The sequence below is a fragment of the Pelobates fuscus genome, chromosome 8, assembly GCF_036172605.1.
Source record: "Pelobates fuscus isolate aPelFus1 chromosome 8, aPelFus1.pri, whole genome shotgun sequence".
Taxonomy (NCBI): domain Eukaryota; kingdom Metazoa; phylum Chordata; class Amphibia; order Anura; family Pelobatidae; genus Pelobates; species Pelobates fuscus.
In genome coordinates, this window is record NC_086324.1 from 31,356,569 (window position 1) to 31,371,584 (window position 15,016).

The 15,016-nt window shown below is 42.2% G+C and overlaps 1 protein-coding gene across 3 annotated transcripts in view; it reads right to left on the reverse strand.

Annotated features, from left to right (window-relative positions):
• CCDC148 (coiled-coil domain containing 148) overlaps window positions 1-15,016 on the reverse strand; it is a 115,297-nt gene that overhangs the window by 75,818 nt on the left and 24,463 nt on the right. For all 3 annotated transcript variants that reach the window (XM_063429631.1, XM_063429632.1, XM_063429630.1), the window contains exons 2-3: window positions 8,634-8,699; window positions 2,348-2,469 (exon numbers count right to left, since the gene is read on the reverse strand). In XM_063429631.1, the coding sequence (XP_063285701.1) occupies window positions 2,348-2,469; window positions 8,634-8,661 (150 nt within the window). In that variant the 5' untranslated portion in view covers window positions 8,662-8,699. The remainder of the gene's footprint in view (window positions 1-2,347; window positions 2,470-8,633; window positions 8,700-15,016) is intronic.

The window sequence follows — 15,016 nt, forward strand, 5'->3', positions numbered from 1 at the left end:
AGGTCCGCCACAGGCGACAAAACCTGTGTCTCAGAGACATCCCCGAGACGGTCGAGAATACGAGGCTCCAAATGTGGGTCCACTTCATGGGCATGAAAAGCAGCTCAGACTCTTCACTGATCACCTCGACGTTTAGAGTGCGGAAATTGGCTGCGCCACCGAGTGGAGCACCCAGAGACGTTATAGCAGTCACCAGGGACATGTCCGCGAGGTCAGAGATAATGCAATGTTCCAGGGAGATGGGGTACCCTGGGAAGGCTGCAGAGTGGCAATATACGCTGATATTCCTTTCTCAGTCCTAACAGAGAAGAGAAGGCTGGCACCAATAGCCAAGAGAATGAGGGATACATCTATCAGGTACCACTGGGATATGGATGGATTCCTCTTAGCCGTCATGGGAGGAGAGAGCATCACATTAACATCTTTAGAAAACCCCGAGCCGTTCCTGCAAAAATTAGGCCTGTCGCCACAACAGCGGCCAAAAGACTCAGCACCTCCATGCAGAAATGTTGAGCGTGGTACCGTCGCTAAACGCGATTATAGAATTACACCACGAAGCGTTAACAAAAATCCATAGTCACGGCTTGGATCTCAAGTCCCTGACCACACAGTTCTGTGACTACTAACTTTATACATGATGCTGTTAACTAAAAATCTGCAAAAAAAAGTATGCAGACACTTGGCCATCTGCCATCTGTGTTATTGTTATGTGTATAAATATTTTTATTGCATAAAATGGAAAAGTTGTATAATGTTGTGAACAACTTAATAAAATAAAAAATAAAAAATTTAAATTGAGTTTGTTGAACATTTTAAGAAATCCAATTTGTTTAATACCTCTCCTCCCAACAAATTCAAATTAAACTCATATGAATAAAAGGGCAGTCCAAATACCATAACCATTATATGCCGTTGCAGTGGTTATAGAACTGTAGGCTGCTGGCGCTATCCCATAGCTCCCAAGTGGCCCATTTTAGTAGGGACAAATCCATATGTCCCTCTTTCCTGGGAACTTCATATTGTTTGTGTGTGAGTGTATAACAGAGTTCCCCATCAATAATACTCCCAATAATGTGTCTTCAAAATACATTAAATGTGTTTAGAAATCAGTCTTTTCAAATAAGATACATTGTTCAGGGGTGTGGAGTTTATATCGCCTCTATATCAAGACATGCAGTTTCGGGCACCAGACAGGAAGAGTTTATCTCCGGCAGGCATACTGGGACACCATAACTTGGACCAGCTGCAGCTCACAAGGAGGTGTGAAGAGTGGCAGCGACCAACCTCTCCTCACAATGCTCAGAACTCATGGCCTCTGGAATTCAGCATGACATCATATCCAGGCGGCCAACACGTTGTAAAGAAAAATTAAATTGGGGGCACACCTGGAATATGCATTTCTAAGTAGTGGCTGCCTTGGCACACAACCTGCACGCACCACACATACATAACACAACAAGCACAGATGACATTCAGGAAGCAAACACTACATACTAAACACTACACATTATGGAAAAGGAGGAGACTATGGTACAGTAGAGGGTAAAACACTCAGGGTAATTTGCAAGTATCCCAATTTTTGCTAGATACATTCAAATGGCAAAACCGAAGCAAAAATAGTGATGTTGTAACTATAGCAGTGTTAGGGAATATGAACTATTTTTGCCTCCATCACTCCTTTCAGATTTATTTTGTGAAAATTCAGAGTTCAGCAAATAGACCTGTCAATGTCCAGTGTTCTTGGCAGGGGCCCCAATCTTTTTAATTTAGTTTATTTTGTATCAGGACAAGTAGATTGGGCTACTGCTTAAGTCCCATGGACTAAAAAAATAATACCACCCTCCTCTTGTTCTTATTCTAAATTACGTTGCAGTTACATAAATTGTTATTAGTAAGTCACCTAACATTTTTCAGAACAGACCCACCCCTGGCCCCACCCACACCCTTAAAATTAATATGTGCCTCTTTGTCCATTTTAAATGTTGGCAGGTATTCCATCCCCCTGTTCATGGTCAAAGTGTCTGAGCAGTTTGACCAAAAAAGTTGATCCTGAAAGCACCTATGGCCTGGCCACCTGTTCGCCTTTTGCGGCTGCAAAAGTTCCACTTTCGTTTTACCAATATCGGTTTTAACCAAGATAAATATAAAAATTAAAAAATTAAAAATCACAATGTAGTGGTACTGCATATTCAATGTTTAAACAAAATGTAAAATCTTGCTAAATCAGGGAGGAATACAGTTTAGAAAATTCAAGGTTCCAGATTTGAGAGTCTAGTAATAAACTAAAAATTCCCAAAATAGCAAAGTATTGAGAAAACAAAGACAGACTGCAAGCACAGATTCCTACCTTTAGTTGTATGTTAACAGATGCTAGTTTCTTGGCTTCAGTCTCCTGGCGCAGTTGTTCATAGTCAACAGGTTTATATTTTGAACTGCCAAATCCATTTTTCATGCGTACCACTAAATCATCTGCCCAAAATATAACAGATAATGGATACATCATTAATAGTTCTAGGCTGAAATACTATAATAAAAAGGAAACTCTTAACAATCCATAGATCTTAAAGGCACGCAATTATAGGAGCACAGTCCACAATTTTAAGCATTACATAAGTAAATGAGACTGCCACTAAAAACAATTAGTATTAAAATTACACCAGTAAATTAAACATTAAAAATCACCTCTAACTTGTGTTAAAGCAGCACTGTCACCGTCTGGGGACTTTTCCGAATCCGCAAACACCCCTGACAAAGACATCGCAGCTGGTGGCCAGGGGGAACAGATAAGATTTACTTACCTGAACCTGTCCCTTGCAGGCGCAGAAATCTTCATCAGGCCCTCTTCAGCTCCTGGCGCTTGAGTGAAATCCCAACACAGTCAAAATTAGTATTTCATAAAGATTCTATCTCAATGAAATACTTATTTTCCAGGAGGTGACGGTGCCACTTTAAGGTGTTTTTTGTTTTTTTATATCATGCTCAGTATTTTTTATGTATATTAGAAATTTAGATGTAGATTTAGAAAATTATATCACAATTCAGTTCAACTCAGGCACAACCAAAGCAGACATTGCAGACAAAGAAGAGAAATACAAACATTGTTTAATTTCTCTTCTTCTCTGTATGCTCTCCCTGTGCTGAACGCTAGGGATTGTCAGGGAGCAAAGATGGAGGCATTGATTAACAGAAGAGAGAGAGGTATGAATTTCTAAATTTCATTTGACTTTTCATACTTCACAATACCTATTTGCTAAATATATGGGAATATACATTAAGATAACATTAACAATGTGGGGAGGTGTCTGTTTCCCTTTAATGTAGTCAAAAATACCCACAAACACACTTTAACAAGGCATTCGCCTACTACAGGTAACTTTGTCTTTCACTTCGGTGAAATTTTCACTATTCATAGTTTCCCCTGTTATATGCCCTTGCCCCACACCTTCCCCAGCACACACGGTCACTCGACCCACGAGAAATCGGACCAGCCCCCACTACAACCTAACCCGAGACCAGGAGACACATCGAAAAGGTCCCAAAAACAGGAACAAGCAACCAATGTGTGATTAACCCTTGTAATGTTACACCTTTCATTTTGTTACTCGCATTGTATTGACTATGAATATGTACTTCTGCTAAATATGTTAAAAAAAAAAAAGAATTTTCAAAAATAAAAATAAAAAATACCCACAAAAAATCCTACAGCTGCTGCACATGTCAGCAACAAAGAGACTCTGCCACAGCCAGGGCTAAACTCCACAAATCAGGAGCTGTTTATTCTGCTCTGTAGAGTATTTTTGTCCCTGGTCCAGCAAAGATTTAAAGGACAGGTAACTTAGCTCCCCCAGCGGCAGTCCCACTTAATACATTGGACGAGTGGTTCTGCTCAATAAGCTGCAGCTGATGTCAAGTTTAGTAAAGTGTCAGAGTTGCGTACATGGAAGGAGAAAGATGTATGTCCTAGTTGTGCGTGCAGGGCAGAATATCACAGAAGGTATCAGATTGGCAGGACGAGCCCTCCATCTTTAGGGCCTCAAGTCCAAGTTGTGCTGGATCTGGAGTTTATTGAGCCATAAAGCTGACCTGGCAACGTTTTGACCTTGACACGAATTAAACGGATCTCTGATAGCAAAATGAGTGGGTCCTGGGTCCGCTGATTTCCAAAAGTCAGGAAAATGTTCTGATTTTGCAAATTGCTGCAGTTATAATAGGCAGGGCGCAGGGTACTCTCTGCAACACCACCTTTCTTCAAAATAAACAACCAACGATGACACATTTTCAACAAGGCTATAACATGCAAGAAAATGTTAAGAGAAAATGTATACTCCACCAACTGACTTCCACAGTGAGAAGCTGAATAGCACAATGTTGGCTTACAAATTAAAGAAATACATATGTAAGCCCAATCAGACCAATTTAAAAAAAAAAGGAAAAATTTAAGTTTAGTATCTGTATTACGGTAAGTGGTCTTTTTACATATGTATTAAGGGGCATTTTACTTCTTTTTGCATTAAAATATGTCAAATTTAACAGGCTTTCATCGATCACTTAAAGAAACACTCTATTGTTAGAAAAAATAAATTTCTATCTAACGCTGGAGGGCTCCTTTTATAGCTTAGATTATTGCCAGCCCTGTGATTAAAAAAAAATAAGCATTTACTTACCTTCAATCCAGGGCCTCCTTGCTGCAGCTCCACTCTGCCTTCACTAATGAGAATCTACTGGTGAAGCCATGGATTCTCACAAAGAATCATTGAAACCCATGAGAAGTCTTCAAGCCCTGATGGCGAGTGAGGAAGTAATCCCTCCCAGTTGTTCAGTTGACAGCTAGGAGGTGTTACCAAGGGGGGTAATAAAAGTGCAGACATCTTTGAAACGTTTATAAAATGACATGGCCAAGTAGCACCTAAAGCACTTCAGCAAGTTTCGGTGCCTTAGGTGACTGAAGGATTCCTTTAAAGTACTGTCCCAAATACCCTATAGTCATACAGCCCACAACATTTTATGCTGTTGTGTTGATGTTGAAATAAATTTTTCTCTTTTATAAATGATCAGACTGTGCTGATCACATTGGTTATAAAATAGGTGTCACGTTTCAGCCATCTGTTGCTTTCTGGACTATAATTCCTATAATGCTCTGATGCCTACCGTAATTTGTTTCTCCATAGGGTGAAAGCCAACTCGGAAGCAAAGTGTCAGCTACATTTTGCACGTGCATATACCAACTGTTGGAAAGTATGAGCTTGACGAGAATATATTTAATCCTAAAAAAATAGTATTTATTTTCTGATGTGTATCGTCTGTAAAGAGAAATCATCACAGACTCTGCATCTGCACACACAGTATTTTGCCTCGAACAAAAGATCAGAAATATTTAAAGCCAGTGTTTGAAGAAAATGGTCGAGGGAAGGAGGATTCTGTTCAAAGAGAAATTTCTCGGTATTTTTATAGACTTGTTGCACAATTTGATTGTAAAGCCGGCCTAAGGGACAGGTTCTTCAACGATCTGTAGCAGTAAATCAATAGCATTCAAATTAGTTTTGCCAAAAACTACAAACACTAAATAATTTATACTGTTATCTTTATATGTGTCTGCAATGCCTAAGAAATCTGTAAATGCAATATCACTGTATATTTTGGTTTTAACAAAAACATATACATCTAGTGAATACACACAGGTGTCAATTCTCCTTTAGTGAATAATCCCATCATATAACATAACAATGGAAAGGGCTTTGAGTCTGAATTTAACTGAGTTAGAGAAATTTTCTTGATCCACTATTTCTACATACATTTTACGATTTGGATTCCAATTCACAATTTAGTGAATAAACCCTAAAATTTTTGACAAAAGCCCTACGAACATTTATTCACTAAACATCAAATTGCAGTGAAATGAAAAATGAATTACAAAACTTAAAGGAACACTATAGGGTCAGGACCACAAACGTATTCCTGAACCTATAGTGTTAAAACCATCATCTAGCCCCCCAGGCCTCCCCTTGCCCACCTAAATATAGACAAATATTACTTTTATTGTTGGCTGAGATCACCAGAAGTGTTGATCTGAGCCCATGCCATAGGAAAGCATTGGATTGGCTGAGATTGTCAAAGTGGCAGAGCCAGCACAAGCCAAACACAGCCCTGGCCCATCAGCATCTCCTCATAGAGATACATTGAATCAACACATATCAGTGAGGAAAGTTCAGTGTCTCCATGCAGAGGGTGGAGACACTGAATGGCAGTGCTGCACACTGTGCAGTACTGTCCCAGGAAGCACATCTAGCAGCCATCTGATCAGTGACCAGTGGAGGTATCCCTTGGCTGTAATGTAAACACTGCATTTTCTCTAACAAAAACAGTGTTTACTGCAAAAAGCCAGAAGGGAATGATTCTACTCACCAGAACAAATACAATAAGCTGTAGTGGTTCTGGTGACTATAGTGTCAGCTTGGAGGTGTTACCAAGGTAAATACCCAAGATGTGAGTATACCCCAGTTGGATGATTTTTTTCAAATCAATAATTTTCCCCAGAGTTTTGCAGATTTGGCTTTCAATTCACTACAATCTATTGTTTAGCAAATAATCCCCATTATAACACTGATACACTGCTACATCAGCGTCATTCTCTCTATTGTGCAATAGTACACTGCTCAAAAAAATAAAGGGAACACTTAAACAACACAATGTAACTCCAAGTCAATCACACTTCTGTGAAATCAAATTGTCCACTTAGGAAGCAACACTGAGTGACAATCAATTTCACATGCTGTTGTGCAAATGGGAAAGACAACAGGTGGAAATTATAGGCAATTAGCAAGACATCCCCAATAAAGGAGTGGTTCTGCAGGTGGTGACCACAGACCACTTCTCAGTTCCAATGCTTCCTGGCTGATGTTTTGGTCACTTTTGAATGCTGGCGGTGCTTTCACTCTAGTTTTAGCATGAGACGGAGTCTACAACCCACAAAAGTGGCTCAGGTAGTGCAGCTCATACAGGATGGCACATCAATGCGAGCTGTGGCAAGAAGGTTTGCTGTGTCTGTCAGCGTAGTGTCCAGAGCATGGAGGCGCTACCAGGAGACAGGCCAGTACATCAGGAGACGTGGAGGAGGCCGTAGGAGGGCAACAACCCAGCAGCAGGACCGCTACCTCCGCCTATGTGCAAGGAGGAACAGGAGGAGCACTGCCAGAGCCCTGCAAAATGACCTCCAGCAGGCCACAAATGTGCATGTGTCTGCTCAAACGGTCAGAAACAGACTCCATGAGGGTGGTATGAGGGCCCGACGTCCACAGGTGGGGGATGTGCTTAAAGCCCAACACCGTGCAGGACGTTTGGCATTTGCCAGAGAACACCAAGATTGGCAAATTCGCCACAGGCGCCCTGTGCTCTTCACAGATAAAAGCAGGTTCACATTGAGCACGTGACAGACGTGACAGAGTCTGGAGACACCGTGGAGAACGTTCTGCTGCCTGCAACATCCTCCAGCATGACCGGTTTGGCAGCGGGTCAGTAATGGTGTGGGGTGGCATTTTTTTGGGGGGTTGAGGGGGGCGCACAGCCCTCCATGTGCTCGACAGAGGTAGCCTGACTGCCATTAGGTACCGAGATGAGATCCTCAGACCCCTTGTGAGACCATATGCTGGTGGGGTTGGCCCTGGGTTCCTCCTAATGCAAGACAATGCTAGACCTCATGTGGCTTGAGTGTGTCAGCAGTTCCTGCAAGACGAAGGCATTGATGCTATAGACTGGCCCGCCCGTTCCCCAGACCTGAATCCATTTGAGCACATCTTGGACATCATGTCTCGCTCCAACCACCAACGTCACGTTGCACCACAGACTGTCCAGGAGTAGGCAGATGCTTTAGTCCAGGTCTGGGAGGAGATCCCTCAGGAGACCATCCGCCACCTCATCAGGAGCATGCACAGGCGTTGTAGGGAGGTCATACAGGCACGTGGAGGCCACACACACTACTGAGCCTCATTTTTACTTGTTTTAAGGACATTACATCAAAGCTGGATCAGCCTGTAGTGTGTTTTTCCACTTTCATTTTGAGTGTGACTCCAAATCCAGACCTCCATGGGTTGAAAAATTTGATTTCCATTTTTTAATTTTTGTTCGATTTTGTTGTCAGCACATTCAACTATGTAAAGAACAAAGTATTTCAGAAGAATATTTAATTCATTCAGATCTAGGATGTTTTATTTTTGTGTTCCCTTTATTTTTTTGAGCAGTGTAATTAGACACATAATCACCTGACTTTTTATCCCTCTGGTCATAACAATATTGACTGTTTACATTATTTCCTGATTGTTTTGAGAAGTTTTCTAAATAAAGAATTAAACAAAAAGCACTGACGTAAAAACCAAGTAGCATAAACATGATTCAAGGAACAAAAAGTTCTTGTGTTTTCAAAATAAGCTATTAGTAAGTATCATTCCCTTGAATGCATCATAACAGTGTTAATATTTTTGGGGAATGTTCCTCTTTCATACATATAGATTTATTAACTGACAACTTAAAACACATTATTTCACAACTAAAGGAAACCTGAATCTTAAATTTGAAACCAATAATGGTAATAAAAAGTTAAAATATATACAAAATGAATAAAAAAAGTCAAAATAACATACCAGGGGCTCTTTGTGTTGTTACAAACATATTTAGACTCTTTCTGTCCGGCTTCTATAGGGAGATTGCTGAAACAGAGATAATGAAGGAATAAGTACAGCCTACGGCTCATCACCAATTCGCAAGAATGAGGACTTTACTTTCCACTTTCCAAGCAGATCAAACGCTAAGAACCCCAACAGATTTGTAAAACGTGCAGGTTTCAAATAGACTGAGCTGAATTGTGTGTTCCAATCAATTTATCTACCAAATAAAGAAATCTATTATACTCTCCAGCATTGCCATCTCATTTTCACTTAACAGTTTTTTTTTCGTATAAACGTATTTTATTGAGGAAGGAAAAATGTTATATTAAAAATGAAAAATAAATATATGTAGGTTAAACAATACTGTGCATTAAAGGATACAGGATAACAAATATGCGAATAGTAGCGTAAAGAGAGAGAGACGCTGTGTGCCAGAGCCTAAGGAAGTAAATAAAAATTTCAGGAAAGCTACAAGATGCTATTGGGTGATTTAAACTATAAAAGATAGAGGCGAGTCATTAATATTTCAGCAATGTTTCAAGTCGTCAATAAAGCCAAATACAGAACAAACATAACCCTTCCACTCCAAGCCTGAAATATATTCAAATTATGGAAGGGGTTATACGTGTGATGTTTTTGCCTAAGGTAGACAAAACCTAAGTAACAATACATTGTCTTCCCTTGCAGTGTTTTATTATAATTAGCCCACCACTAATCTGAGAAGTGGACGGCATATGATGAAGGGGGGGGGGGAGCAATAAAGACAATACAAAGAATATAGACAAAATATAAGAATAGCAAAGAGAGGCAGAGATTTCAAAAGGTCATGCACAATGGGAGGGAGAGATGTTGAAGATGGGGGAAAGGAAATTAGACGTAGGGGTAAAAGGCGTGGGGAAGGTGGAAGGCGGGCACGCGGATCAGTCATTAGCTAAGCACAGGCAGGGCATGAGTAGACTAACTGGAATTTAACTAGAGATTGTAATTTTTCCAGGGATACCATCTCTCATGGTGGGCGATTAGTGTGCCAAGGATTAGCCAAGAACTTCCTCCATATTATGTACACTTAATCCGGTTTACAAGCATCTAGAATGATAGGATCCCTCTGTCACTGTGTCACAAAGTGCCTAGCACAGTAGACACCTTGTGGCATAGCTTCAGTATATCCGATGGAAGCAGAGTTGAGGAAAGAATGACATTTAAAGGACCACTAAAGGAACCCAGACCACTTCAGGGCAAGGCAGCTTTGTAAAAGTTGACGTCCCCAGTGCTCCACTATGAGAAGCATTAGACTGGACTACCATTGTGCAAGCGATGTCTAAAGCATTACGTTGCAAGAGTATGAGCGGACAGCGGCGCTGAACGAGTCTCTGTGCTAGAGAAAAGGTAAATAATAAAAAAAATTGCCTCTTTTCTTCGACAGCCAAAAGGAGGGGGTGCAGCTAAACATGCACTAGGACACTAAAATGTTAGGAATATATGTTTGTATTCCTAAAACTATAGTGTTCATTTAACAAAGTCAGCAAATGTTGGGCCTAAGGTCTTTCCCCTAGAGTCAGTCTAGAGTCGGTTTATGAGTTACAAAACCCAAACAGGGTACCCTGCAGCACAGCCATTAAATTTGAGTATAGGTTCCATTCTCAGCACAATCCCTGAAACACAGGGGAACGATTGGGATAGATGAGATGTGAAACACAATTAGAATCATTGTCCTCAATGGCAATACACATAGATATCTATGGGAAGTGTTGAAGATTCCGCTCTAGTCTTCACCATCCATTGGCAAGCCCAGGTCCCTCTCCCAGAGTGATTGAGATTACTCAGATTGTGTGCCATGCAGACAGGCTACACCAACATCTCTACAGGACTCTACACATGGCCAAAAATGACATTAAGTCCATACTACAAAACTTCTCTCAGTTACATGTTCATTTTCCAATCTCCCTTTTTACAGTTAACAATAAAAGTGTCCTTACGAACTATCAAATAGAGTTTTAGTACTATGATATATTTAACACAAGAAACAAAATGTACCTCATTTGCTATTAATTTTTTATTCCCAGTGACAGTTTTTACAGTTTAATATATGACAGACCATTTGTCCTATTCCTATGTGAAACATGTTTTCCACGAACATTAAGACTCAAGTGTACAATAAAATGTTTACCGTTAGATGTAATGTGTCCAGAATTTGTTATCGCCTTTAAAGATACTTTTTATTATTGAGTCCCATTTGCTCAGAATAAACTCTTTGGCTCTCCCTTTCTGGTTTAAATAAAATCATAATAAAATAAAAGAGCAAGAGATTTTACTATTTTCTTTTAAAGGGACACTAAAGACCACTTCATCTCAATGTGTGCTCTGAGTGCTGAGGCCCTGTCCTTTTAACCCTGCAATGTAAAACATTAAAGGGTCACTATAGTCACCCAGACCACGTCATCTCCATGTGTGCTCTGGGTGCTGAGGCCCTGTCCTTTTAACCCTGCAAAGTAAAACATTAAAAAACATTTTTATAAAATCTTTAACATTAACAAAGCTTGGAAGCACTTGTGGCGTTCGCTGCACATGCACCTCGGGGACTGGACCATCGCCAGAGGACATGCATCTTCGATGACATTGCAGGAGGGAGAGAGGTGAGTAGTGCCGAGGGAGGCTCTGCACTGAAGAAAGGTGAGAAAAACCCTTCTTTTCTTAATTTAATTTGAAAGTGGGGGAACCTGTATCTAAATAGAGACGGGCATAATAGAGTTACGAATACAAGTTTAGATTCCTAATGCAATAGGGTTCCTCTATCTAAACTGTTTTTTAAAAATAGTGTTCCGTTCTGACATTTTTTTCCCCAAGAATTGCCTTATACTACATGTTCATCAATTATGAGAGCCAAGACCTTAAAGGACCACTCCATGCACCATAATAGTTTTTTTTTTTTTTACTTTATAAAACAGGGCATGCTATATTTTATTTGTATAATGCATGTTAATTATTAACTGTAAAATAGGTTAGTAAATTAAGGTAAGATTTTATTTTTATTATAGTGGCAGCTGTAGAAAAGATGCATTTACACACATTTTCAATACAAGTGTAAAAGCTGAGCTCGTATGCTGAACTTGAACAGGAGGGATGTAAAAGTTGTTGTGGTTTTGGATCACTTTCCTAGTTCCTCAAGTCTTCATACTAACAACGGAAGAAGGCTGGAAACAGGTCAGCTGGAGATGCATGCTGCTTTTAAATTCGTTTAGTAACTCTTCCAGTAACTTTTTATCTGCCCCACTTGATAGTTGAGGCAGAGGCTCTAGTGCTTGTCTGAAGCTGGCCTTGCTGTCATCTGTCAGATAAATTGCAATAGCGTCTCTAAGAGAACAAATTTCAAGTCGTGCCTGTAAAGCCCCGTTTGCGCTGAAAGCAGGAACGCATTGCATTAGCCGACTAAGTTCTTCACCCACTGCTTCCACAATGTTTGACATTACTCTGGGGACCAGTTCTTTGGAAATTGCAAATACCTCTGCATGCATAGCAATAATATTCACTAGCGCCTCCTTCAAATAGTTTCTGACACCTGTAGGTGTCTGACAGTCTTTGAAATCAAAATAACCAGCGTAAATTCCTGGCTCCAGGGAACCAACTATGGGGTCGGCTTTTATCTCAATAAATGTTTCAAAAAGTCTTTCATCCAACTCCTTCAAAGAATCGGTGCTGGCCTGGGTTATTTTCTCTAATCCTTGAAAGCCATGCTTCTCAAAATAATCAGCAATGTTTATCAGAGTATGGCGTTCCAGATATCGACAATTACTGAGTACAGTTAGCAGCCTTTTTTCAGGTGATATGGTAAGATCTTCATGGATGCTTCCAAACAATTCAGGAGATGAAACATCTACTGAAATATGCAAGGTATCTATATTTCCCTCAGGCTTTGTGCTCAGATTCTCCAGGCTGGTTATAAAGACTTGTATCTGATAGTAACTTGTGTGGCGGGTGTGTGGCAGTCTGGTGGAGGCCTCACACGTCTCCGCTGCGGTACAGTCCTCGGGCCTCCGAGCCGCCGCCCGTTCTCCCCACTCCGGCCCCCGCCTATCGGTTGGGTGCTCCGCGGCGCCGTGGGCACTCAGGGGCAGAGATTGTCCACTAGACCCCCCCACACAAAGTCCATGGTCCTCCCGTCCCTTGCACCTCCCCAGCATCACATAGTGCCCTATGGAGTGAGCACCCCCATGTCTCTCCCTCTGCCGGCCTCACTCTTGAAGCTGGTACACAGTCCCAACGGCCACCGGTCCGCCGGTCCGCCGGTAGGCCCGCGCACTCTTGTCTCACAGGGCTCACGGCAGCGGGGACATTGGTCTCTGGGGACCCCCTACCCAGAGATTGGGGTACTCACTGCTCCGGTCGGTGTGTGGGCAGTGTGGAGATTCCGTTCAGCGCTCGGTACCGTTTGGGCCTGTTCGAGCCGTCCATGCCAGTCCTCCTTGGTATGTTCTGCTAATGCCCACCGGGCGTGTTAAGTCGTGTTGGAGCAACTCTGGGTAGATGCTGGCGAGTTTCCAGGCAGCCTCTGCCTGTTTACTTCTGGCTCGGTGTCTCTTTGCCATTGCCGTTTTAGGTGGGCGGCATAGTGTCCTTGCGGGGGTTCCCGCTGTGGTACCAGTCGCCACCATGTGGCCGGCGTTTCCCCCGCCGGCCGGGGGGGGGACGGGGCCGTGCCCCGGGCCAAGGGTCTCCCCACACCAGGGATGCTTGCTTTGTGGCTCTGTTGCGCCTTTTCGCGGCGCCATACTGCAAGTAATGGCAGCCGATGCTCAGCAGCCGAGTGTAGGCCGGACCCAGACCTCTCCGTCCGCCCGCCCGCTACTCGGTCGGCTTCATGCAGATGCCTGGTGGGTGTCGGATCATTCCCCCTTTCAGGTGCAGCAGGTTTTTCTGGGTTTGGGCAATGTTGGAGCTGATTTAGGCGGTTTGCCTCTGGAGCCCATGCGAATGGCGTCCAGTCGGCCCGGCGGCCCGGCCCCGCCCCCCATGCACCATAATAGTTTTATCGCTATTAGGTTGTTATGGTGATAGTTGGTCCTGGGAGCTGTGTTACCGTAAGGAGGTAAACCCTATAGTCCATAAAATGGCGCCCAATTACTATGCCTCTTGACGTCCTATGCAGGTACTAAGCCTCAATCAGGAAGCCCTTGGAACAGGCGAAGGTTAAAGGTTAAAAGTGTGAGCTGACGCTCTCAGCCTACTAATAGCTCCCCACTGATAAAAGTGAACCTATCTTTTTCACTAACTTTTTCCAATGGGAGGCTACTGATCATCATCTGAAGCTCACAGCCAATCACTGGTGCCTTGTCCAAGGTTTCCTGATTGAAGACCGATCCACATAGGAAGTGAAAAGGCAGAGGGACTGTTTCACAGACTTTGGGGTTAACCCATTTGTTAACAGTTTAACCTCTTCAGGTGCCCAGGACCTCCTTGCACTATCACAACTTAATATTTTTTTACAAACAAGAATAAATAATAAAGTGTAACAAACTAAACCTGAACAAATTTTATTTTTTGCATTAGTAGTAATTTACTAATCAAACAGAGAGTTGTTAGTAAATGTGATAACTGTAAGAAATAAGAACTATTTGTTAAGCTCTCACCAGACCCGACTCTTACCTCCACCACTCCTCGCTGCCAAACGCCGAACCATGCTGCACCAAATGAAGCAGAGGCCGCATGAAGTTGTTCAGGCCTGACCAAACTATCCTGCACAATTATCAGACTAGATGCACAACCGCCGATCATGAAGATTCTTGAAGTTTCCATGAGGTATTCCTAAAAAGGGAAGTAGCCAGGAGGCAGGTAGGACACCTAAGGGTGTGTGTTCCTTCTCTCCTATTTAAACCTGCTCATACCTGCTACCACTGCTTAGTATTCTGTGCTCCATGCTGTGATCGGTTACTCCTTCCTCCTGTTCTGAATCCGGTGCCTGAACTATGACTTGTGTCCTGTTTACGAGTCTGTGCTGCCTGACCTCGTCTTTGCCTTATCCTTAACTGTACTTCACTTTGGACATTCTCAATATAATCCTATATTCTGGTCTCTAACTACTAAGCCATGACACTATTTTAGCCGTCAAAGGAACACGGAACACTATAGGGTCAGGAACACAAACATGTATTCCAGACCCGATAGTGTTAAAAACGCCATCTAGCCCCACAGGCCCTACCTTGTCTCCCTAAATACAGTAAAATCTTACTTTTATTCCAGTCTGCTGCTGCAGGCTTTGCCCCTGAACGGTCTGCTTTTTGCTGACATCATCAGAAGTGATTCTGTGATCCAATCACAATGCTTTCCCATAGGATTGGCTTAGCCGGTCTAGGAGGCAGATCAGG